Source organism: Pristiophorus japonicus, chromosome 9 (assembly GCF_044704955.1).
Source record: "Pristiophorus japonicus isolate sPriJap1 chromosome 9, sPriJap1.hap1, whole genome shotgun sequence".
Lineage (NCBI taxonomy): Eukaryota > Metazoa > Chordata > Chondrichthyes > Pristiophoridae > Pristiophorus > Pristiophorus japonicus.
Window position 1 is genome coordinate 56,726,562 of NC_091985.1, and position 25,366 is coordinate 56,751,927.

The 25,366-nt window shown below is 44.2% G+C and overlaps 1 protein-coding gene across 2 annotated transcripts in view; it reads right to left on the reverse strand.

Moving 5' to 3' along the window:
- plekhh2 (pleckstrin homology domain containing, family H (with MyTH4 domain) member 2) overlaps nucleotides 1–25,366 on the reverse strand; it is a 229,085-nt gene that overhangs the window by 95,757 nt on the left and 107,962 nt on the right. For both annotated transcript variants that reach the window (XM_070889372.1, XM_070889371.1), the window contains exons 7-10: nucleotides 22,565–22,726; nucleotides 20,717–21,717; nucleotides 12,318–12,393; nucleotides 4,109–4,203 (exon numbers count right to left, since the gene is read on the reverse strand). In XM_070889372.1, coding sequence (XP_070745473.1) covers nucleotides 4,109–4,203; nucleotides 12,318–12,393; nucleotides 20,717–21,717; nucleotides 22,565–22,726 — 1,334 coding nt within the window. The remainder of the gene's footprint in view (nucleotides 1–4,108; nucleotides 4,204–12,317; nucleotides 12,394–20,716; nucleotides 21,718–22,564; nucleotides 22,727–25,366) is intronic.

The window sequence follows — 25,366 nt, forward strand, 5'->3', positions numbered from 1 at the left end:
GTGTCAGGGTTAAGGACATCTCCTCTGGACTCGAGAGGAACTTGGAGTGGGAGCAGCAAGATCCATTTGTCCCAGTCCACATAGGTACCAATGACATAGGTAGGACAAAGAAAGAAGTTCTGCTGAGGGAGTATGAGCAGCTAGGGGTTAAATTAAATATCAGAACCACAAAGGTAATAATCTCTGGATTATTACCTGAGCCCACAAGCAAATTGGCATAGGGTAAATAATATCAGAGAGATGAATGCGTGGCTCAAAGATTGGTGTGGGAGAAATGGGTTTTGATTCATGGGGCACTGGCACCAGTACTGGGGAAAGAGGGAGCTGTTCTGTCGGGACAGGCTTCACTTGAACCATGCTGGGACCAGTGTCCTGGCGAATCAAATAACTAAGGCTGTAGATAGGGCTTTAAACTAAATAGTGAGTGGGAGAGTTCAGATGAGGGGAAATTTAAAAAGTCAAAGAGAAAGGAGATGGCAATAGTGCAGGGTAGCGATAGGGGTAATGATGACCAGAGTGTGACAGGAAGGGACAGAGCATATAAACATAAGAGTGCACTACAAAGTAGAGTCACAGTAGAGAAAAATGGTAAAAAGACAAAATTAAAAGCTCTTTATCTGAATGCACGCAGCATTCGTAACAAGATAGATGAGTTGACAGCACAAATAGAAATAAATGGGCATGATCTGATAGCCATTACAGAGACGTGGTTGCAAGGTGACCAAGACTGGGAACAGAATATTCAGGGATATGAGACATTTCGGAAGGATAGACAGAAAGGAAAAGGAGGGGGGGTGGGGGAATGCTCTGTTAATAAAGGATGAGATCAGTGCAGTAGTGAGAAACAATATTGGCTCAGAAGATCAAGATGTAGAATCAGTTTGGGTGGAGATAAGAAATAATAAGGCAAATAAGTCAATGGTGTGAGTAGTTTATAGGCCTCCTAACAATAGCTACACTGTAGGACAGAGTATATATCAAGAAATAATGGAGGCTTGTAAGAAAGGTACTGCAATAATCATGGGCGAATTTAATCTTCACATAGATTGGACATACCAAATTGGCAAAGGTAGCCTTGAGGAAGAGTTCATAGAGTGTATTCGGGATGATTTCTTAGAACAATATGTTGTGGAACCAACCAGGGAGCAGGCTATTTTAGATCTAGTAATGTGTAAAAAGATAGGATTAATTAATTATCGTCTAGTAAAGGGTCCTCTAAGGAAGAGTGATCATAAGCATGTTAGAATTTCAAATTCAGTTTGAGGGTGAGAAACTTGGGTCTCAAACTCGTGTCCTGAATTTAAATAAAGGTAATTACAAAGGTAAGAAGTCAGAGTTGTCTAAAGTGGACTGGGAAAATAGATTAAAGGTAAGACGGTAGATAAGCAGTGGCAGAATTTAAGGAGATATTTCATAACTCTCAGCAAAGATTTATTCCAGTGAGAAAGAAAGACTAAGAGAAGGATGAACCAACCGTGACTAACTAAGGAAGCTAACGATGGTATCAAATTGAAACAAAGGCATACGTTGCAAAGATTAGTGGTAGGCCAGAAGATTGGGAGATTTTTAGAAACTAGCAAAGGACAACTAAAAAAATGAGAGAGAAGATAGATTATGAGAGTAAATTAGCAAGAAATTGAAAAAGACAGCAAGAGCTTCTATAGGTATATAAAAAGAGAATAGCAAAAGTAAACATTGGTTCCTTAAAGGATGAGACTGGGGAATTAATAATGGGAAACAGGGAAATGGCAGAAACTTTGAACAAATATTTGATATCGGTCTTCATGGTATAAGACACTAAAAGCATCCGAATAATAATAATCAAGGGGCTCGGGAGGGGTAGCTTAAAACAATCACTATCACTAGAGAAAAAGTACTAGGCAAACTAATGGGACTAAATGTGGACAAGTCCCCTTGACCTGTTGGCCTGCATCCTAGGGTCTTATTGGCTGCAGAGATAGTGGATGCATTGGTTGTAATTTACCAAAATCCTTGGATTCTGGAGAGGTCTCAGCAGATTGGAAAATGGCAAATGTAACGCCCCTATTCAAGAAAGGAGAGAGACAGAAAGCAGGAAACAATAGAACAGTTAGCCAACCATCTGTCATTGCTGGAGTCCATTATTAAGGATACATTACGCTCGGTTCCTTCATCCAAGTCATTAGTATAGATTGTAAATAGTTGAGGCCCCAGCGGCACCCCACTAGTTACTGTTTGCCAACCAGAAAAAGACGCATTTATCCCGACTCTCTGTTTTCTGTTAGTTAGCCAATCTTCTATCCATGCTAATATATTGCCCCCAACCCCGTGAACTTTTATCTTGTGCAGTAATCTTTTATGTGGCACTTTATCGAATGCCTTCTGGAAATCCAAATACAGCACATCCACTGGTTCCCCCTTATCCACCCTGCTCGTTACATCCTCAAAGAACTCCAGCAAATGTGTCAACCATGATTTCCCTTTCATAAAACCATATTGATTCTGCTTGATTGAATTATGCTTTTCCAAATGTCTTGCTACTGCTTCCTTAATAATGGACTCCAGTATTTTACTAACGACAGATATTAGACTAACTGGTCTATAGTTTCCTGCTTTCTGTCTGCCTCCTTTTTTAAATAGGGGCATTACATCTGTGGTTTTCCAATCTGCTGGGACCTCCCCAGAATCCAAGGAATTTTGGTAGATTACAACCAATGCATCTACTATCTCTGCAGCCACTTCTTTTAAGACACTAAGATGCAAGCCATCAGGTCCAGGGGACTTGTCCGTCTTTAGTTCCATTATTTTACCGAGCACTACTTCTTTAGTGTTGTGATTGTTTTAATTCCTCCCTCCTTTTAGCCCCTCGATTATCCACTATTGGGATGTTTTTAGTGTCTTCTACCGTGAAGACCAGTATAAAATATTTGTTCAAAGTCTCTGCCATTTCCCTGTTCCCATTATTAATTCCTCAGTCTCATCCTCCAGAGGACCAACATTTACTTATCCACTCTTTTCCTTTTTATGTACCTGTAGAAACTCTTATTATCTGTTTTTATATTTAGTGCTAATTTACTTTCATAATCTATCTTCCCTCTCTATCATTTTTCTGTCGTTCTTTGCTGGCTTTTAAAAGTTTTGCAATCCTCTGGCCTCCCACTAGTCTTGGCCACTTGGTATGCCCTTGTTTTCAATTTGATACCATCCTTTATTTCTTTAGTTAGCTACGGATGGTTATCCCTTCTCTTAGTGTCTTTCCTTCTCATTGGAATATATTTTTGTTGAGAGTTATGAAATATCTCCATAAATGTTTGCCACTGCTCATCAACTGTCCCACTCTATAATCTATTTTCACAGTCCACTTTAGCCAACTCTGCCTTCATACCTTTGTAGTCACCTTTATTTAAGCTTCGGACACTGGTTTGAGATTCAACTTTCTCACCCTCTAACTGAACTTGAAATTCAACCATGCTATTGTCACTCATTCCTAGAGGTCGCCCATTTAGAAAGGAGATGAGGAGGAATATGTTTTCTCAGAGGGTCATGAATCTTTGGAATTCTCTATTCCAGAGAGCTGTGGAGGCTGGGTCATTGGATATATTTAAAGTGGAGATAGACAGATTTTTGAATGATGGGGGAGTCAAGGGTTATGTGGAGTGGGCAGGGAAGTGGAGTTGAGGCAAAAATCAAATCAGCCATGATCTTATTGAATGGCAGAGCAGGCTCGAGGGCCCAAATGGCCTACTGCTGCTCCTATTTCTTATGTTCTTTTGAACTAGATCTACGAGGAGAAAGAGTTAGGGGAAAGTTTCAAAAGAGTGATCTTTGTATCAACGGTTTCATGTCAAGGCTGCAGTTTTAAAATATTCCAAACTCAGATTGGTTTTGTGATGACTGTGGTGGATATTCATCATCTTTGAATAGACCTTTACTTCACACAATTAACTGTAAAGGTTCAGCTATCCACGTATGAAACCAGCACAATGTAAATGAAACATCTGGCAAGTATGTCAGAGTAAATCTTTAGCTTAAAATTCTGAATAGCAATAGGGCTGTAAGCGTCAATCGTTAACACTCAAAACTCCTTTAGTCTAAAATATGTATAGGTGGAATCAAGCTGCATACTCACCCCTTTCAATGTAGTGTAAACAGGAGAGGTCATACTCTTATAAATCAAGCTGGTGTAGGATCCTGACGTTGAATATGAAGGCATAATGCTAGTGCCTAGGAAACAGTGAATATTATTTATGCATAGCTTTTGGATGTTAATCAAATGATATTAAAATTCTATGTATAAACAGATTAAACAGCTATCTAATAAAATACATTGAACTTTATTTTTTAAAACAGAAACTCTCCTTTTCTACCAATCGAGTTTCTTGGAAGAGGATTAGTTTGGCTGTTTGTAACCACACTGGCCAGTGCAGACCAGGAAGGTGCCAGGTTTAATCCCTGATCTCTGCTGATTTAGCTGATCTTACTTGAGGCAACCAGAGCAGGAGTAAAAAATAAATTGCTCTGCCGTTGGGAGACTATGGGGTTATTATTTTCAGATATCCTGTGTAAATTATGATACATGCATATTCATAATATACTGTAATGGCTAACAGTTAAATGCATCGACAAAATTTGTACACCAGACATATAGAGGTAATGTTTTTCTGAGAGTGAGATAGGTACGTGGGGGAGATGAGGCAAATGGGAAACTGATTTTAACTCCCAGGCTTCATCTGCATGCTTGATGTCAGTCTTGCACCCAAACCCAGCAAGGGCAGCAAGACTTCAGGTAGCAAGATGACACTGTCAGGGACCTGATGAAATGGTCCCCGGTGCTAAGGTAAGCGTTTGGGAAGGAAGCCGTGGAGAGGGTGTGCATTGCACTTATAGGAGGGGAAGACAGGGGAGCCGAAGGTTTCCTTGTAGGACCTGCAGGAGCACACCTGCTTCTTCTGGCCCACATGGAGATTAAAAAAAGATACTTATCCTACTGTGCCTCTTCTGGCCCCTGCTCTTCTTCCCGACAGGTTTGGCCTGGGAAGAAAGCCATAAGGGAGGGCTTCCCTGCCAGGAATTATGACCGCAGTCAGACCCCGATGACGACACTGGTGCCCAATATGCATATTTAAAAGCACCCCGCTGCCTTCCAGGGAGTGTCCTGCTGGCTTGGATTCGTGGGAAAATAGCAGGATCAGGGGAGGTAAAGTGGTCAGGACATTTTAACTGTCCACCCAGTTTCCGCTGAGGGAAGTGCGCGGAGTCGGGGGGGGGGGGGCGTTAAAATTCCCGGTCAAATCTACATGTAGATGAACAGACTAACATCATTAAAAATAGTGTTATACAAAAGTCAGAATAGAATAAATTTACAGACAAATCTAAAGGTTGAGTGGTGGGGATGTGAGAGAGAACAGGAATCAACACAATCACACACACCACACCAGGATCATTAATCCTATCCCCAAATAAATGCATACATACAAGTTCTCTGACCTGCTGCTGATGTTCCCTCGCAGGTCAGGGCCATAAAAGGAGCGTTGTGGAGGCGGCCATGAGCAGCATGGAGGCCCTGACCTGTGAGGGAACATTAGCGGCAGGTCGGGGCCATAAAAGGGGCGGCATGGAGGCGGCCATGGGCAGCGTGGAGGCATACTACTTCAAGGTAAAGCGCGAGCTGGTGCAGGAGGGTTACGTCTGTGAAGAGTGACGTCATCAAGATCCAGGTTGGTGATTGGAGCATGGGTAGGGTTATATACGTAAACTTGTATTTACTCTGTGCAGCCACCAGAGGGCTCATCCCCTGGAGTCCCAAGGAATCCCATAATTCCTTGGGAGCACAGGTATTTAAGGAGGCCTCACGGGTTGGAGAGACACTCTGGAGACCTGCAATAAAAGACTAAGGTCATACTTTACTTTGAGCTCACAGTGTTCAGTCTGACTCGCTCTCCACACATAACAACTGGCGACGAGATACAGATAAGCGAACCCAAAGATGCAGAGAACAGTGGGCATCCTGGAGAAATTTTCAGAGGGAGATGATTGGGAAACTTTTGTGGAGCGACTCGACCAATACTTTGTGGCCAACGAGCTAGATGGGGAAGAGGACACTGCCAAATGAAGGGCAATCATCCTCACTGTCTGTGGGGCACCAATGTATGGCCTCATGAAGAATCTGCTTATTCCAGCGAAACCCACTGAGAAATCGTACGATGATTTATGCACACTGGTCTGAGAGCATTTGAACCTGAAGGAAAGCGTTCTGATGGCGAGGTACCGTTTCTACACCTACAAAAGGTCTGAAGGCCAGGAAGTGGCAAGTTATGTCGCCGAGCTAAGATGTCTTGTAGGACATTGCGAATTTGAAGGATATTTGGAGCACATGCTCAGAGCCTTTTTCGTACTTGGCATTGGCCACGAAACCATACTTCACAAACTTTTGACGACAGAGACCGCAACCTTGAGTAAGGCCATAGCGATAGCCCAGGCGTTCATTGCCACCAGTGACAATACTAAGCAAATCTCTCAGCACACAAGTGCTGCTACAAGTACTGTGAACAAAGTGATGTTGTTTTCAAATCGCAATGTACAGGGCAGGTCACACATGCCTGCAGCTGCACGTCCGCAGGTGTTTCAGAATCCACCATCAAGGGTGATGAATGCAAGGCCATTAACATCTTGTTGGCGCTGCGAAGGTGATCATCATTTCCATTCATGCTGATTCAAAGGGTACGTTTGCAAGGACTGTGGAACAATGGGACGCCTCCAACGTATGTGCAGGCGAGCTGCAAATCATGTTAAACCGCAAACCACCATATTGCAGAGGAGGACAGATCCACGGAGGATCATGCGAACCGGAGACTCAGACCGAGGAGTCAGAGGTACATGGGGTTCACACGTTCACCACGAATTGTCCCCTGATAATGCTGAATGTCCAAATAAATGAACTCCCAGTGTCAATGGAGCTGGACACGGGCGCGAACCAGTCCATCATGGGCAAAAAGACTTTCAAAAGATTGTGGTGCTGCAAGACCTCAAGGTCAGTCTTAACTCCCATTCGTAGGAAACCAAGAACTTACACAAAAGAACTGATTCCTGTAATCGGCAGTGCTACCGTAAAGGTCTCCTACAATGGAGAGGTGCACAAGCTTCCACTGTGTTATCGGGCGATGGTCCAACGCTGCTCGGCAGGAGCTGGCTGGGAAAGATACGCTGAAACTGGGATGACGTCCGAGCGCTATCGCCCGCTGACGACACTTCGTGTGCCCAGGTCTTAAACAAGTTCCCTTCGCTGTTTGAACCAGGCATCGGGAAATTCCAAAGAACAAAAGTGCAGATCCACCTAATTCCGGGGGCGCGACCCATCCATCACAAGGTGAGTGCAGTCCTGTACATGACGAGAGAAAGGGTTGAGTTCGAGCTAGACTGGCTGCAACGAGAGCGCATCATTTCACCGATTGAGTTCAATGAGTAGGCCAGCCCGATCATTCCTGTCCTCAAGGGAGACAGCACCGTCAGAATCTGAGGCAATTACAAAGTAACTATTAATCGTTTCTCCCTGCAGGACCAATACCCACTATCAAAGGCCAATGACCTCCTTGCAACGCTGGCGGGAGGAAAGACGTTCACGAAGCTGGATTTGACTTCAGCCTACATGATGCAGGAACTGGAGGAATGATCGAAGTTCCTCATCTGCATCAACACGCACAAAAGATCTTTTCATTTAAACAGGTGCCCATTTGGAATTCGATCAGTGGCGACGATATTCCAGAGAAACATGGAAAGCTTACTGAAGTCGGTCCCACACACCATGGTTTTCCAGGACGTCATCTTGGTCACAGGTCGGGACATAGTCGAGCATCTGCAGAACCTGGAGGAGGGTCTTAGTCGACTCAACCTCGTAGGGCTCAGGTTAAAACACTCGAAGTGCGATTTCCTGGCGCCTGAAGTGGAGTTCTTGCGGAGAGCATCAGGCCCACCGATTCGAAGACGGAGGCAATCGAGTATGCACCGAGGCCACAGAATGTGACAAAGCTGCGGTCGTTTTTAGGTCTCCTGAACTACTTTGGTAACTTCTTACCGGGTCTCAGCACACTGTTAGAACCACTGCATGTCTTACTGCGAAAAGGGGACAAATGGGTTTGGGGCAAAAGCCAAGAAAATGCCTTTGTAAAAGTGAGAAAATTGTTATGCTCAAACAAATTGCTTGTGTTGTATGATCCATGTAAGCATTTGGTACTAGCATGTGATGCGTCGTCATATGGCATTGGGTGTGTATTGCAACAAGCTAATGATTTCGCTGAACTGCAACCGGTTGCTTATGCATCCAGGAGTCTGTTTAAGGCTGAGAGAGCCTACAGCATGATTGAGAAAGAAACGTTAGCATGCGTCTATGGGGTAAAGAAAATGCATCAATACCTGTTTGGGCTAAAATTCAAATTGGAAACTGACCATAAGCCACTCATATCCCTGTTTTCCGAGAGTAAAGAGATAAATAGCAATGCATCGGCCCGCATCCACCACAGGCCAGGCACAGAAAACTGCGCCGATGCTCTCAGTAGGCTGCCATTGCCCACCATAGGGGTGGAAATGTCGCAGCCTGCAGATCCAGCCATGGTGGTTATGGAGGCATTTGAGAGTGAGCAATCACCCGTCACTGCCTGGCAGATCAAAACCTGGACGAGCCAGGACCCCTTATTGTCCCGAGTCAAAAACTGTGTTTCATGGGAGCTGGTCCAGTGTCCCAGTAGAAAAGCAGGAAGAGATAAAACCATTCCAGCAGCATAAAGATGAAATGTCTGTACAGGCAAACTACCTTCTGTGGGGCAATCGAGTAGTGGTTCCCAAGAAGGGCAGAGACACCTTCATCAGTGACTTCCACAGTACCCACCCAAGCATCATAATGATGAAAGTGATAGTCACATCCCACGTATGGTGGCCCGGTATCGATGTGGACTTAGAGTCCTGCGTTCACAGATGCAATACATGCTCGCAGTTAAGCAATGCACCCAGGGAGACGGTGCTAAGTTTATGGTCTTGGCCATTCAAACCGTGGTCTAGGGTACATGTCGACTATGGAGGCCCATTCTTGGGTAAAATGATCCTTGTGGTTGTGGTTCCAAATGGATTGAATGTGAGATAATGTCGGCTAGCACGTCCGCTGCCATTACTGAAAGACTGCGGGCCATGTTTGCCACAGACGGCTTACCCGATGTCCTGGTGAGCGACAACGGACCATGTTTTATCAGTGCTGAGTTCAAAGAATTCATGACCCGCAATGGGATCAAACCCGTCACATCTGCCCTGTTTAAACCAGCGTCCAATGGTCAGGCAGAGAGAGCAGTGCAAACCATCAAGCAAGGGTTGAAGAGGTTAACTGAAGGCTCACTGCAGACTCGCCTATCCCGAGTCCTGCTTAGCTACTGCACGAGAGCCACTCGCTCACTCGGATCCCACCTGCTGAACTGCTCATGAAAAGAGCACTTAAGACAAGGCTCTCGTTAGTTCACTCTGATCTACATGAACAGGTAGAGAGCAGGCGGCTTCAACAAAGTACATACCATGATAGCGCAAATGTGTCATGTGAGATTGAAATCAATGATCCTGTATTTGTATTAAATTATGGACAAGGTCCCTAGTGGCTTCCCGGCACTGTCGTGGCCAAAGAGGGGAGCAGGGTGTTTCGGGTCAAACTTTCAAATGGACTCATTCACCGGAAGCACTTGGACCAAATCAAACTCAGATTCACGGACTATCCTGAGCAACCCAACTTGGACCCTACCTTCTTTGACCCCCCCAACACACACACCAGTGGCAACCGGCACCACGGTTGACCAGGAAGCAGAACCCATCATCCACAGCAGCCCAGCAGGACCCACCGCACCAGGCAGCCCAGCAAGGCCAGCTGCACAGCAGCCTAGCGAGTATTGATTCAACAATACCGGCTTTCACACCGAGACGATTAACCAGGGCAAGAAGGGCCCCAGATTGACCCACATTGTAAATAGTTACACTATTGACTTTGGGGGGGGGGGGGGAAGTGTTGTTATATATGTAAACTTGTATTTACTCTGTACAGCCACCACAGGGCTCATCCCCTGGAGTCCCAAGGGATTAAGGAGGCCTCACAGGTTGAAGATGCACTCTGGAGACCTGCAATAAAAGACTAAGGTCACACTTTACTTTGAACTCACAGTATTCAGTCTGACTCTCTCTCTCCATACATAACAGGCAAATACAGCAGGAGCGGTGAGAAACTGTAGAGGGGGCCCAGGGGAGGCGCCAGTTCGGGGCCAGGGGGCAGCATGGGCCAGCCCACACTGCGATACGTATGCGCAGTAGGTCCGTGCAGCAGAGCTGGTCTCCAGTCATCTTAGGTAATCCTTGCCACTGGACCAAGACCTAGCTCTGTCAAGCCCGTGTGGTGGCTGGTGTGCAATGGCCACCCCACGTTAAAAAAATTCACACACAAGCATCTTCCACCCTTCAGGATGTAGTTCGGGTCCTTCATTGAAACACCTGTAAACTCGTCTTTTTTTAAGCGCAGAAACAAGTCTTCCTCGTTTCGAGGGACCACCTGTGATCATTATTCAAAGAACAAAATGCAAAAGGAACGGACAGAAATAGCCTTTAGGAAATGCATCACTCCTTAAGTTGTAGATTGATAAGCTCCTTCAAAAGTTTCCATGCTTTCCAAAGTGGTTGACTTGAATCACAAATTTCAGATGGAAGAAGTGCCTTCCGATTGAAAGGGAGTAAGCGGTTACTGGGAGCGAACAGGGAAGTGGACCTGAGTCCATGATCGGGTCATCTATGATCGTATTAAATGGCGGAGCAGGCTCGAGGGGCCATATGGCCTACTCCTGCTCCTATGTCTTATGTTCTTATGACTGTGAGAATGTCACATATTTATCACATGTACCTATGGCCAATCGGAAGGACCTTATTCCATCTGATGAATGTCAGCAAAAATCATTAAAATAATTTTGGAAGGAAAGGAACAATAATTGCAGTCACTAGCCCATTGCAGTGTGGGACTTTTAGACGTATATATTTACATATTCAATCAGCTGGCAACCAGGTTGTATCCATCCATATTGGTGCAAGACCGTGGTGGACAACAAGAATTCCCAAATGGGACTGATTCAGTGTTCAGGCTGCACACTGCCACTGCAGCACCTGAAAAATAAATCTGTATGCCATGGCAACTGTCTGCTTACATCCTGGAGGCAACAATGAGAATATTACATCAATCTTACTGGCCTAGAGAGGGGGGAAAAAAGTCACGTTTCCTGCTCCTGATCAGTATCAGTGACCCCTGCTGGAACGTATGTGTATCTGAATGTCAGGTGAGGGCAGAATTGGTATCAGCTGTGATGCTCTGTTAGGTTGAATTGTTTCAGGTTAACTGATTCAGGTTCACACATGAAGAATGGCCACTTGGGTGAGATATCAGAGGACTACTGCCATCCATGGAACTGTACCTCAGAAAGGGACTCTGCCTTCAGCAGAAGAGGTCAAGGGAAAAGCAAAGATTATTACAGTGGATGGATCTTTTCTTTAAATTAATGTTGTAAGACATATCAGCAAGGTCACTGATTAAGTTTTTCACATGAAAATGAACAAAATCTTGGAATGCAGTCTCTAAAACAGCAGTAAAAATTCTAGAATCCCAAATTAAAAAAAAAAAAATTCTGTGAACCAGTAGCCCTGCACATAATGGACTGGAAATTCCCCAATCTTACGCCCATTTCTTTGGTGATATTTTGCCGTTTTTGATGAAAAACGGCGAACCGGGAAATTCACTGAATTCTTGCGCGGGCTTTTTTTTTTTTTTAATACCACTGGGGAGCGGACCGCCGGTGTACAAGACTTGAAAAAGCGCTTTCGCCATCTATTTGGCTCACAGCGCACCCATAGATACGATGAAAAAAAACGCCCGGGAGAAACCTGCGTTGCAGCCCTTGGAACAGCAGTAGGTATGAAGACCTGCAAAAAAGATAAGTTAAAATTTTTATTTTTTTAATTCTTTTGCAGCGATTCGATAGAAAAGGATCTTGTGAATATTTTGTGATTTTTAATATTTTGGAATTTTTTTTTGTGTTTTCCCCCCTCCTCGCAGTGGTATTGGCCTCGGAGAAAAGTTGCAGAAAATTCACGATTTGCATCACGAATCCTTATGCAACGCTGATTTTTATCGCTGGGCACATTTTTCCCCAAATGTTAGGCCTCGGAATCATAGCGGAGTTTGGCGGAAAAATATTGCTATGACCAAAAATGGAATTTCTAGCCTATTGAGTTAGTCCATTAGACTGCAAGCTCTTTCCCCTCATATATAAAATACTTACATTTGTTACTTGGGTCCATACAAAAGGCCTCTGATATTCTCATACCTGACTTGGCTACTGCATAAATTCTGCTTTCCTGGATTAAAAAGATAAAGGAACATTGCTTAATACCATTGCATTGTCATACAAACTACAGAACCACAAACTACAAGAAAATCTTTCATATCAGGACCAAAATATGAAGAGTAGTTTTCAGAACAAGGTGCATGGCAAAATGTTCTTCATTTACCTCCAATTTCTTTCCATTCTCTGGTCATGGCACTGACACATGCAGGGATAAAAGGATATGAGCAGCACCAACCCTCTAGTACCTCATTTACCTGGCCATTCTTTAAATGTCAGCTTAGATAGGGAGTGGGCAGCACTGCAGGTGAATTGATGTTTAGTGTGTGCATCACAACTAAGCCTGATTTTGCCTTCCACCAACTTTCAACCATGTACACTTTCTAACTGGAGTCCCTGGAAAGCAGTAAGGAGCAGGAATTTTAGCTAATTTTCTTTCCTTTCCTAGCCTGGAGACACTCAAGCCTGACTAACATCTCTGCTGAGATCAACAAACTCAGCACAAACTAATGACGGAGTCCGGGTCCTTCCTCATCAATAAGGTGCAATTAAATTCCACGCAGTGCATTTATCTTTTAAGCCATCAGAGTGCAGCAAAAAAATATTGTTCATAATTTGTTACATCTTTGTACTTTACTCAATATATTCGATTCCATAACATATTGCTTCCGATTCATTGAAGGATGCCCTCTGAAATGACCTAGCAAGCCACTCAGTTGTAACAAACCACTACAAGAAACAATAATAAGAATAAAACCGGATGGACCAGCCGGCATCGATTAGGCACTGGCTTCAGACATGACAACGGTACATCCAGCCCAGTCATCCCTGCAAAGTCCTGCTCACTAACATCTGGGGACTTGTGCCAAAATTGGGAGAGTTGTCTAACAGGCTAGTCAAGCAACAGCCTGACATAGTCAGACTCTCAGAATCATACCTTTCAGCCAATGTCCCAGACTCCTCCATCACCATCCCAGGGTATGTCCTGTCCCACTGGCAGGACAGGCCCACCAGAGGTGGCAGCACAGTCGTATATAGTCTGGAGGGAGTGGCCCTAGGAGTCCTCAACATTGACTCTGGACCCCATGAAGTCTCATGGCATCAGGTCAAGCATGGGCAAGGGAACCTCCTGCTGATTACCACCATCTACCCTCCTGCAGCTGATGAACCAGTACTCTTCCATGTTGAACACCACTTGGAAGAAGCACTGAGGATATAGCAAGGGCATAGAATATACTCTGGGTAGGGACTTTACTGTCCATCACCAACAGTGGCTCAGTTGCACCACTACTGACCGAGCCCTGAAGGATATAACTGCCAGGCTGCGCCAGCACCAGGTGGTGAGAGAACTTGACCTCGTTCTCACCAATCCACCTGTCACATATGCATCTGTTCATGACAGTATTGGTAGCAGTGACCACCACACAGTCCTTGTGGAGACGAAGGGGACCAGGGGACACAGTCTTAGGATAGGGGGTAGGCCATTTAGGACTGAGATGAGGAGAAACTTCTTCACTCAGAGAGTTGTAAACCTGTGGAATTCTCTGCCGCAGAGAGTTGTTGATGCCAGTTCATTGATATATTCAAGAGGGAGTTAGATATGGCCCTTACGGCTAAAGGGATCAAGGGATATGGAGAGAAAGCAGGAAAGGGGTACTGAGGGAATGATCAGCCATGATCTTATTGAATGGTGGTGCAGGCTCTAAGGGCCGAATGGCCTACTCCTGCACCTATTTTCTATGAAGTCCCACCTTCACACTGAGGACATCCTCCATTGTGTTGTGTAGCATCACCACCGTGTTAAATGAGATAGATTCAGAAATGATCCAGCAGTTCAAAACTGGGCATTCATGAGAACATAACAGCATAAGAAATAGGAGCAGGAGAAGGCCATTTGGCCCCTCGAGCCTGCTCCACCATTCAATAAGATCATGGCTGATCTAATCTTGGCCTCAACTTCACTTCCCCGCCCGCTCCCCATAACAATTGATTCCCTTATCATTCAAAAATCTGTATCCCCATCTTAAATATATTCAATTACCCAGCCTCCACAGCTCTCTCGGGTAGAGAATTCCAAAGATTCACGACGCTTCGAGAGAAGAAATTCCTCCACATTTCTGTCTTAAATGGGCGACCCCTTATTTTGGAACTATGCCCCCTAGTTCTACATTCCCCCATGAGGGGAAACATCCTCTCTGAATCTACCCTGTCATTCTCCCTCAGAATCCTATGTTTCAATAAGATCACCTCTCATTCTTCTAGACTCCAATGAGTATAGGCTCAACCTTTCTTCATATGACAACCCCTTCATCTCAGGAATCAATCTCATAAACCTTCTCTGAACTGCCTCCAACGCAAGTATATCCTTCCTTAAATAAGGAGAGCAAAACTGTACGCAGGCATCTACCAGACAATGTGGCAATCTGACCAGGTAAGTTTTGTCCACAAAAAACAGGACAAATCAAATCTGGTCAATTACCGCCCCATCAGGCGCTGTGGGCCATCAGAAAATGAGGTGCCAACCTGGGGAAGCTGCAATACAGGCCTACATGTATGCTGAACAACAGCAGCATGCTATAGACAGGACTAAACAATCCCACAATCAACAGATCAGATAAAAACTCTGCAGTTTTGCCATATCCAGTCATGAATGGTGGTGGACCATTAAACAACTAACGGGAGGAGGAGACTCCATGAATATCCTCAATGATCACCTCTAAGTTCCCCTCCAAGTCACACTCCATCCCAACTTGGAAATATATTTGCCGTTCCTTCATCATCACTGGATCAAGATCCTGGAACTCTCTCCCTACCAGCACTGTGGGAATACCTTCACCGTTTCAAGGCGGTTCAACGACACCCACATCTCAGGAACGAATAAAACAAAATATGCTATTAGTGACCTCTAATTACAGAGTAGTCTGATTTACCTGATAATTTAATGAGGGAAAATTTGCTGTCGGAGGCTTCCCGCGGGCAGATTACTCAGACCTGCAAAAATTCTATGTATTTTCCTGGTGGTCCAGGAGGTTTGTAGATTAGCGCTCCTGGGCATCTGTGTACCCGCGGTAAAGGCCCCTGGGATGATGTGGGATTGTCCAACCAATAAAAGAAGGGATTCCCCATTCATACTTATAGGGTTTCCGTTTGTATCAAACTTCCATAAGTATGAATGGGGATCACTTAAAAAATACACAAACACATTAAATAATTTTTTTAAACATTACATATTTAAAATTCCATTTAATTAAATATTTTAAACAAAAATTTAATTTTGGGGGGAAAAAAATTAGATGTTTTAACAGGGCTAAAAATAAACTTATCTTATTGGACAGGGTTTTTAATGTATAAGTGATAACATTTTATTTTTCTATTTTTTAAAACTCTTAGGCTGGTAAAAGCAGGCCTTTTACAAATAGCCCAACTCTCCGCTCACGGAGGCCCATTTCTTTCAGATTCGTATGATCCGTCAAGAGGATTAGTTAAAAGGTTACGATGACCTGGCAGGTAGTGTTCAACTCTCAGGAGTCAATTCCATATACTGACTGTTGTAGAGTTGCAAAATTCGTGGGAAAACCCCCCCAGTGTTTGGACTCATTGGAAAGGAAATTTAAATTGGAACTATCTACCAGAAAGTTTGAAATCCTAAAGTGCGCATGGAAGGAACTACGAGTTTTAATCGAATTTGGGATTTTACAAGGTAGATTGGGTCTGTGTGGGAAGGGCTAAGAACTAAAGGAGAACTATCCTTCAAAAGAAACCAGTTTTGAGTATTGAAACTGTCTGGGGTATTGAAGCTAAAACAAATTGTCTGGGGAAATTGTGTAAACTCGAAAACCATTCTCCCCAGGAGACATTTACATAACAACAATCAACCCAGAGATAGCCAGCCATCACCGTGAGCAGAAAACCCATTCCAGCACATGCATAATAACAATGGCACATCCAGCCCACTTGGAAGACCAAAACCTAGGCAGACATTGCAAATACCAAAGCTAATTTTTTCCATCAAGAAACAGATTTAAAAGATCGACACCTCCGAGACAGGTTAACATTTAATGAGCCCGCCAAAATATGACAAAGAGATATCAAGCCCGCCAAAAATTAAACAAAGAATCAGGGCAAATTTGGCGCGAAGCTTAGAACACTCCAAAAGTATAACTGGGGCCCTGTTTTAACGAAGGTATGCTTTTGCTTGAGAGGACAGTATCAGCATCATAGAGCATCAAGAAGGGAGGAGAGAGAGACCACCGCAGCAGTCGTAACAAGCCTTTCCAGCCTCAATGACACTACCGGGGCCACATTGCCCTGCTATCGAAAAGGAAGAACATCACCATCGCGGCAGCAACCGACCACAGCCAACGTGGTACCATCGAAAACACCGCGATCGAACAACTCCGAAACAAAACTTCTCAAAGAAGAAACCGAAGATTCGAAAGTTTCCACTCTACAATCTAGGCCTGACTACAGGTGAAAACATTACCTAAAGAGACTTTGAAACCTATTTCTATCGAAAGAGGGTACTTACCCCATAAGTCCAAAACACACCCTACTACATCAGTGGACACCACCCAACTGAAGATTGCGCAGTAAGAAGTCTTCTACTACGTTCGGGGTACGGCAAGCAGAACCTACAGAATCCAGCGAACCCCGAAATCGTGAACCACCACCACCAACTACCAGTAAAGGATTGGTGAGCATAGTCCCTGTTTGCCTTGGAGTTTAACCTAGTCAGAGTTAGGCATTGGGAGGTGGGAGGTGAATTATTTCTGTAACCCCTTTGAATGTGAGATATAGTGTTCTTTATTTGAATGATTACAAGTTTAACATTGTATTTTCTTGTCCTTAATAAAATCGAAGTTCTTTGCACCAAACCAGTTGTCTCTTGCACTTTGTCACATCCCCCAAATAAATCCAAAGTCTAGAACCCAGGGAGTGGGAGCGATTCGAACCGCTCAGAAGGTCAGAGGTGAACCTGACCCCATACACCACCCCCTACACTGTTACTTATACTCATACGAGTACAGTTCTCCTGTTTTAAGTTGAGGTTTTCAGAGGGAGAAAACGGTGAACAGGAGGTGGGGTAATTTCCCTTCCCACACAACTGGTGCTTGCTGTCGGTCAGCAACTTGACTGTGATGCTCCCACAGTAAGATCAAGAAGTCGCACTGGTGATCTGCAGAGATTTCAAAGAGCTGAGTGGCCTTGGCTTGGCAACTGTAGATGGTGAATGCGGGTATGGAATGAGGGGAGGAGTAATAACACTAAGCTTTTCTACTTTTTCTTTCCAAATCTTGATCCTTGGTGGAATTCCACTGGAAGTAAGGGCTGAGATGTGTTTTAACTAATTTGCCTTCCCACCCTCCAGATAAGACTGCCAAAAAAACCTGGGCAATAGATATTTACAAATATTGTTAAAAATACCCCCAGCACCATCTAGTTCAGTTACAATCTAAACACCTGACAACACAGCAAAAGAAGAAAGGCCAATGTCCCCTCAAGTCAGATCCAATTTGAAGGATGGAAGGCGGCATTCACACTTGAATGCATTAAAGTGCATTCACAAAACTTGAATTTCCTTGATGACTTTGCTGAAGTACATTCCAGCAAGGTTCCTTTAGATTGTTGGAGGTTTATGCCTGTGTTCCGTTATACATTTCATTTGTGCCACCGAAGGGAAGCTCTGAGCAAAGATCATTTGCTTTACAACATAGAGGAAAATAGAATGGAGAATCGCTATGTCCTGCAATTGATCACGAGGGTTTGGTGGAGACAGAACTAGAGTTCGGTGTAGTCAGGTTTGGCCGAGGTCTGCAGTGTAGCCTAAGCTGTACTTAATTGGCTGTAAAACGCTTTGAGACGTCCAGTGGTCATGAAAGGCGCTATATAAATGTGGGTGGGAAGATGTTGGAGTCCATTATTAAAGAAGCAGTAGCAGGACGTTTGGAAAAGCAAAATTCAGTCAGGCAGAGTCAGCATGGATTTATGAAGGGGAAGTCATGTTTGACAAATTTTTCTTTTAGGATGTAACGAACAGGATGGATAAAGGGGAACCAGTGGATGTGGTGTATTTGGACTTCCAGAAGGCATTTGACAAGGTGCCATATAAAAGGTTACTGCACAAGATAAAAGTTCACGGGGTTGGGGGTAATTTATTAGCATGGATAGAGGATTGGCTAACTAACAGAAAACAGAGAGTCGGGATAAATGATACTTGCTTGGGTTGGTAATCAGTAATAAGTGGGGTGCCGCAGGAATCAGTGCTGGGACCCCAACTGTTTACAATCTATATTAACGACTTGGAGAAAGGGACTGAGTGTAACGTAGCCAAGTTTGCCAACGATACAAAGATGGGAGGAAAAGCAATGTGTGAAGAGGACACAAATCTGCAAAAGGACATAGACAGGCTAAAGTGAGTGGACAAACATTTGGCAGATGGAGAATAAGGTTGTGCACTTTGGCAGGTAAAATCAAAGAGCAAGTTATTATTTAAATGGAGAAAGATTGCAAAGTGCTGCAGTACAGCGGTACCTTGGGGTAATTGTGCATGAAACACAAGGATAGTATGCAGGTACAGCAAGTGATCAGGAAGGCCAATGGGATCTTGGCCTTTATTGCAAAGGGGATGGAGTATAAAAGCAGGGAAGTCTTGCTACAGTTGTACAGGGTATTGGTGAGGCCACACCTGGAATACTGTGTACAGTTTTGATTTCCATATTTATGAAAGGTTATACTTGCTTTTGAGGCAGTTCAGAGAAGGTTCACAAGGTTGATTGCAGAGATGAGTGGGTTGACTTGTGAGGAAAGGTTGAGTAGGTTGGGCCTCTACTCATTGGAATTCAGAAGAATGAGAGGTGATCTTATCGAAATGTATAAGATTTGAGGGGCTTGACAAAGTTGATGCAGAGAGGATGTTTCCACTGATAGGGGAGACTAGAACTAGAGGGTATAATCTTAGAATAAGGGTCCGCCCACTTAAAACTGAGATGAGGAGAAACTTCTTCTCTCAGAGGGTTGTGGATCTGTGGAATTCGCTGCCTCAGAGAGCTGTGGAAGCTGGGACATTGAATAAATTTAAGACAGAAATAGACAGTTTCTTAAATGATAAGGGAATAAAGGGTTATAGAGAACGGGTATGGAAGTGGATCTGAGTCTATGATCAGATCAGCCATGATCGTATTAAATGGCGGAGCAGGTTCGAGGGGCCATATGGCCTACGTCTGCTCCTATTTCTTATGTTCTTATAAATCCAAGTCTTTCTTTCTTTCGCAGAGGCAGACAAGCCAAATAGAAGAGACTGCATAGATTAAGGTGGTCTGAGACCGTAATCGAACTGCTCCACATGACATCAGAAAACAGCAGAGCATTGCTTAGGTGGTTTATTGTCATCTGAACCCAGTAATTTACTTATAGTCTGTGTTCTCTGATATTTTTTCTAAAATATGTGTATTTTATTTTGAGTTTTTTTCTGGTGCCATTGCTATTTTTCTACTGCCATTGAATAGTGACATAAAATGATGCGATATCTCACAGATTATTGGGTTCTTTTAGCTGATGGAAGTAATTTGCCATCCTCAATATACAATAATGTAAAGGAACACTGCAAACCTAGTACAGTTTACTGTCTGAATAGGCTGCACTATGCCAGATGGCTCTTAGAATGATACAGCACAGAAGGGAGCTATCCGGTCCATCGTGCCTGTGCCGGCTCTTTGATAGAGATATACAATTGGTCCCACACCCCTGCTCCTTCCTCACCTAGCCCTGTAAATTTCTTCCATTCAAGTATTTATTTAATTCCCTTTTGAAAGTTACCTGTAAATCTGCTTGCACCACCCTTTCAGGCAAAGATTTCCAGAACACAACTCGCTGCCTAAATTATTTTTCCTCGTGTTGTCTCTGGTTTCTTTGCCAATCACCTTAAATCTGTCCCCTCTGGTTACCAACCCTTCTGCCACTGGAAACAGTTTCTCCTTATTTACTCTATTTATGATTTTGAACATCTCTATCAAAGTGTGAGTATGTGTGGGATAGTGATTTTTAAATATAAAGATAGATTACTAGATAGACTAACACTTCACCAGTGTGCTCTAGTGGGGCAATTTCAGAAAAGTTATCAATAATTATTTGACAAATTTTCAGATTGCCTAACACGAATAAATACACCAGACAGGTCTGATGTGAATTAGTTAAGATCTTTGAGATCAAGCGGACTGTATTGTTAAAGCAGTCAAACCAATGCCAACTTAATTTTTAAAAACATCTATTGACATTTTTAATTCTACAAATGAAGCACTAACTGCTATTTGTTACTTCATCAGTGCAGTAAGAATTACCCAGGAAGGGAATCTATGCAGAGGAGGAGTTGGTGGCTTGTTGTTGGGAACTTTGCATGTGATGTCTTCCGTTTCTGGTTGCTCCTCTGTGATTTGGGCTTCAGATAAATCATACAAAAACATTCCCTCATCATAGCCAGTTTCCATTTTCTCCAGAATATCATTTTCACCTTCATTGATATCGATGTCCGTCTCTTCATGACGCATTGGCCTCACCATACTAATAGCATTTCGGTTTCTGCCAAACAGACGATCAGTACTTAATTGAGGTTGGCTAAAATGTTTCTTTGCTTTGGCCACACTTACACTAAATACATCAGGAGTCCTTAATTTCGGAGGTGTTAAGTTAGAGAATGAATTTGTCTCAATTAGGGAATGCATGGGCTGGGTACTGGTTGCCGTTGTAGGGGTTAGATGTTTTGGTGTAAATGCTGATGTTAGAATTTGGCTTGGAGCATTTGTTTCACTCGATGATGATGAAGAATCTAGCCTTTGGGATTCAAATTTCTTGTTTAACTCATCAGAGGAACTATCATGATCCATTCTTTTAATCAGTGTTTTTGAGTTCATTATTATGCTGGGAAAATGATCCACTACCTGTAGAGTTTTAGTATTTGCAACTGCATCTTGGAAGGGTAGTTTTTGCTCAGCTTGGTGAACCACTATACCCTCATCATCAAAGGCAGAGTTGCTGTCGTCAGATGCTGTCAAATAGGTGTCACTCCCAATGAGACTAAGTCTGATGCCTCCTTCTGATGTGTGATTGGAGAGGTTTGACAAACATTTGGATTTTGAGCGTTTTTTCCTTTCTTCTTCATCATCAGAACTGCCGTCACTCAAAGACATAAAAGCTGTGCCGCCTTCTTTTGGTAAAAGCTGGTGGCTAGTCTGTCCTTTTCTACCTTGTAGTTCGGGTACACAGTTGTTTTGAGAGAAACCCCTTTGATCTGTTTCAATATTTTGAATGGAATTCATATGGGGCCTCTTGTTCATTTCCTTTTCTAAAAAAAATAAATATACAAGTTACATTATGTCCATACTTTAAGTCACTTGATATAACATAGGTTGGTGAATTGATATGACATAGGTTGGGTTAGAGGTCCAAAACAGTGTTTACATAGGTTCATGCATTGCTTCCCCACATCTAAAGTTCCAAATCGCAAATGTACTGAGGAGCTACAAGGAAGTCTCCTTGTGCTAATTCTATTCACTTCACTGCATACATATATCACTCATTGTTGTTCACCCAATATAGTCAGTAATAAATTTAATGTCATTTTTCTGTTCAGTTGTATAACTGATCTAAATCCTTCTATAAGTGGTTTATTGCATCCTCTGGTTTATTTACACTATCTATTTTAATGTCTACAAGTTTAATCAGATTACCTTTGTTTGTAATAAACTAATGTCATCATATATTATTTGAATTATGTTGTCGTTAAATTATATATCAATGCAGAGCAATATCTCAACCTTCCTGTAATTACATAAATGATGAATGCTAAAAACATAAGCCAGCATTGTCCTCTTCTTGGGCACCTCAGGTATGGACCAATGATCTTCATCACAAACAGTGGTAAACAGTGTGCTGTGTTAACTAATTCTCTGCATGTTAATTCCGTTTCCTCAGTCTTTTTTGATTTTCTGGAAAGACTGAACAAAATACTCTAAGGATTCAATATCATTTAAAAAAAAATTAAATAGATGAACTGAAGAAAGTTGGTGTTCATTTTCATAAGTGAAACACTTGTTTAATTTTTTTATGCTTGTAAATGTGTTAGGATTTTCCAGCCCACACTGCCTTCTTTATTGTTCATTTTACAATAATTTAAGAAGGATTCTATCCACCTGTAAATTTTATGTCCAGTAACCCAGCTTCCAGGGTATTCTGCTGAAGACTCCTGGGGTTTCCTTTAAAGTATCCAAAAGTCAGACTGCTGAGCCGTTGAGCTTCCCCTGATGTTTTGCTTAAGTCAGATGATGACTTTTGTCCTCGACTCCCTGTTAGGGCTGAAAGAAAGTGACAGACAAAGCATTAGTTATTTAAGTATGACTCTAGATGATTCCTGACTGCAGTGCAAAAATGATCTTATTGCTCAAGAGGTGGAAATAATGGATTAACTGGTATTAGTGGTGGACACGAGTACAGTATTGCCCAGAAACTCAAAGATTTACTAGGAGGATATTTTGTTGTTCTTGCTCGGTACTCAGCAAGGTTAATGGTGAAGAATAGAACATTTCCAAGCACTCGCTTATCAGGTTTACCATGATGTACAGTAAAGCTTCCTCCACTCCAAAGCAGCAAGAGCAGGACATTACCAGCACACTCATGTACATGTGAGGATTTTATACATGAAAAATTGGCATAATGAAAACAAAAAGCTTGGCAGTTTGAGTGCAGCTGGGGATTCTTAAGAGTCATAAGAACATAAGAAATAGGAGCACGAGTAGGCCATTTGCCCCCTTGAGCCTGCTCTGCCAATCAATAAGATCATGGCTGATCTAATCTTGGCCTCAACTCTACTCCTCTGCCCGCTCCCCATAACCTTTGACTCCCTTATCATTCAAAAATCTGTCCATCTCCACCTTAAATATATTCAAAGACCCAGCCTCCACAGCTCCCTGGGGTAGAGAATGCCAAAGATTCACAACCCTCTGAGAGAAGAAATTCCTCCTCATTTCTTTCTTAAATGGACGACCCCTTATTCTGAAAATCTGTCTCCTAGTTCTACATTCTCTCATGAGAGGAAATATCCTCTCTGCAACTACCCTGTCAAGACCCCTAAGAATCTTATATGTTTCAATAAGATCACCTCTTATTTTTCTAAACTCCAATGAGTATAGGCCCAACCTGCTCAACCGATCTTCATATGACAACCCCTTCATCTCAGGAATCAACCTCGTGAACCTTCTCTGAACTGCCTCCAATGCAAGTATATCCCTCCTTAAATAAGGAGAGCAAAACTGTATACAGTACTCCAGGTGCGGTCTCATCAATGCCCTGTACAGTTGGAGCAGGACTTCCCTGCTTTTATACTCCATCCCCCTTGTAATAAAGGCCAACATTCCATTTGCTTTCCTGATTACTTGCTGTATCTGCATGCTAACTTTTTGTGTTCCATGCACAAGAACCCTCAGATCCCTCTGTGCTGCAGCATTTTGTAATTTCTCTCCATTTAAATAGTAATTTGCTTTTTTATTTTTCCGACCAAAGTGGATAACCTCTCATTTGCCCACATTATACACTATCTGCCAAATTTTTGCCCATTCTCTGAACCTATCTATATCCCTTTCTCAATCATTATACACTCAAATGCCATGCCTGGGCAGGTCAGTGAGCCAAGTTGGCTGAAATTATAGTGTAGATCATAACTTAATAATGCTCAGCCACCATAGAATCATGGGCCTGGGAAGGACCGTTACTGCCTGTTTGCGGCGGCCATTCGTCAAAATCAAAAGGCCGCCGCTTTGGGTTCAACTGGCCGCCCCGACATAGATTCGGCCCGGGAGGTCTTACAGTGGTGTGGGCCACCGCTGTGATCGACTGACTCTCGTGATGGTGTGGGGCTTGTGGCAGTAGTGACGCAGTAAAAGTACGCACCGCTACCACTCCGCCCCCAGACACATTTTCAGAGTGAAAAAGCTGGCCCTTTAGCTGATGGTGCACCCACCAGCTTTTATGGCTGCAGCAGAGTGGCAGAGGTCTCAGAGCTGTGGGAGCGGAAAGAGACAAGAAGGTAAGATCCAAACCTGAGGATGTTCAGCACAGAATCCGCAGTCAAGGGGAGGGGGCGGGGGGGTAAGCGAGCGGGAGGGAAGGAGGAAGGGGGCGAGCGGGAGGGAGGGAGGGAGAGGGCGAGCGAGAGAGAGAGAGAGAGAGGGGGAGGGAGCGAGAGAGAGAGAGATGGGGGGGAGCGAGAGAGAGAGATGGGGGGGGAGCGAGAGTGGGAGTGGGGGGAGAGCGAGAGTGGGAGTGGGGGGGGGAGCGAGAGTGGGAGTGGGGGGGGAGCGAGAGTGGGAGTGGAGGGGGAGCGAGAGTGGGAGGGGGGGCGAGAGTGGGAGCGAGAGTGGGAGTGGGAGCGAGAGTGGCAGTGGGGGGGGAGCGAGAGTGGGAGTGGGGGGGGGAGCGAGAGTGGCAGTGAGGGGGGAGCGAGAGTGGCAGTGGGGGGGGAGCGAGAGTGGCAGTGGGGGGGGGAGCGAGACTGGGAGTGGGAGTGGGAGCGAGAGTGGCAGTGGGGGGGGAGCGAGAGTGGGAGTGGGGGGGGGAGCGAGAGTGGCAGTGAGGGGGGAGCGAGAGTGGCAGTGGGGGGGGAGCGAGAGTGGCAGTGGGGGGGGGAGCGAGAGTGGCAGTGGGGGGGGAGCGAGAGTGGGAGTGGGGGGGGAGCGAGAGTGGGAATGGGGGGGAGCGAGAGTGGGAATGGGGGGGGAGCGAGAGTGGCAGTGGGGGGAGAGCGAGAGTGTGGTTGTGGGGGGGGGAGCGAGAATGGAAGTGGGGGGTAGCGAGAGTGGGAGTGGGGGGGGAGCGAGAGTGGGAGTGGGGGGGGAGCGAGAGTGGGAGTTGGGTGGAGAGCGAGAGTGAGAGAGGGGGGAGAGCGAGAGTGAGAGGGGCGGGAGCGAGAGTGAGAGGGGGGGGAGCGAGAGTGAGAGGGG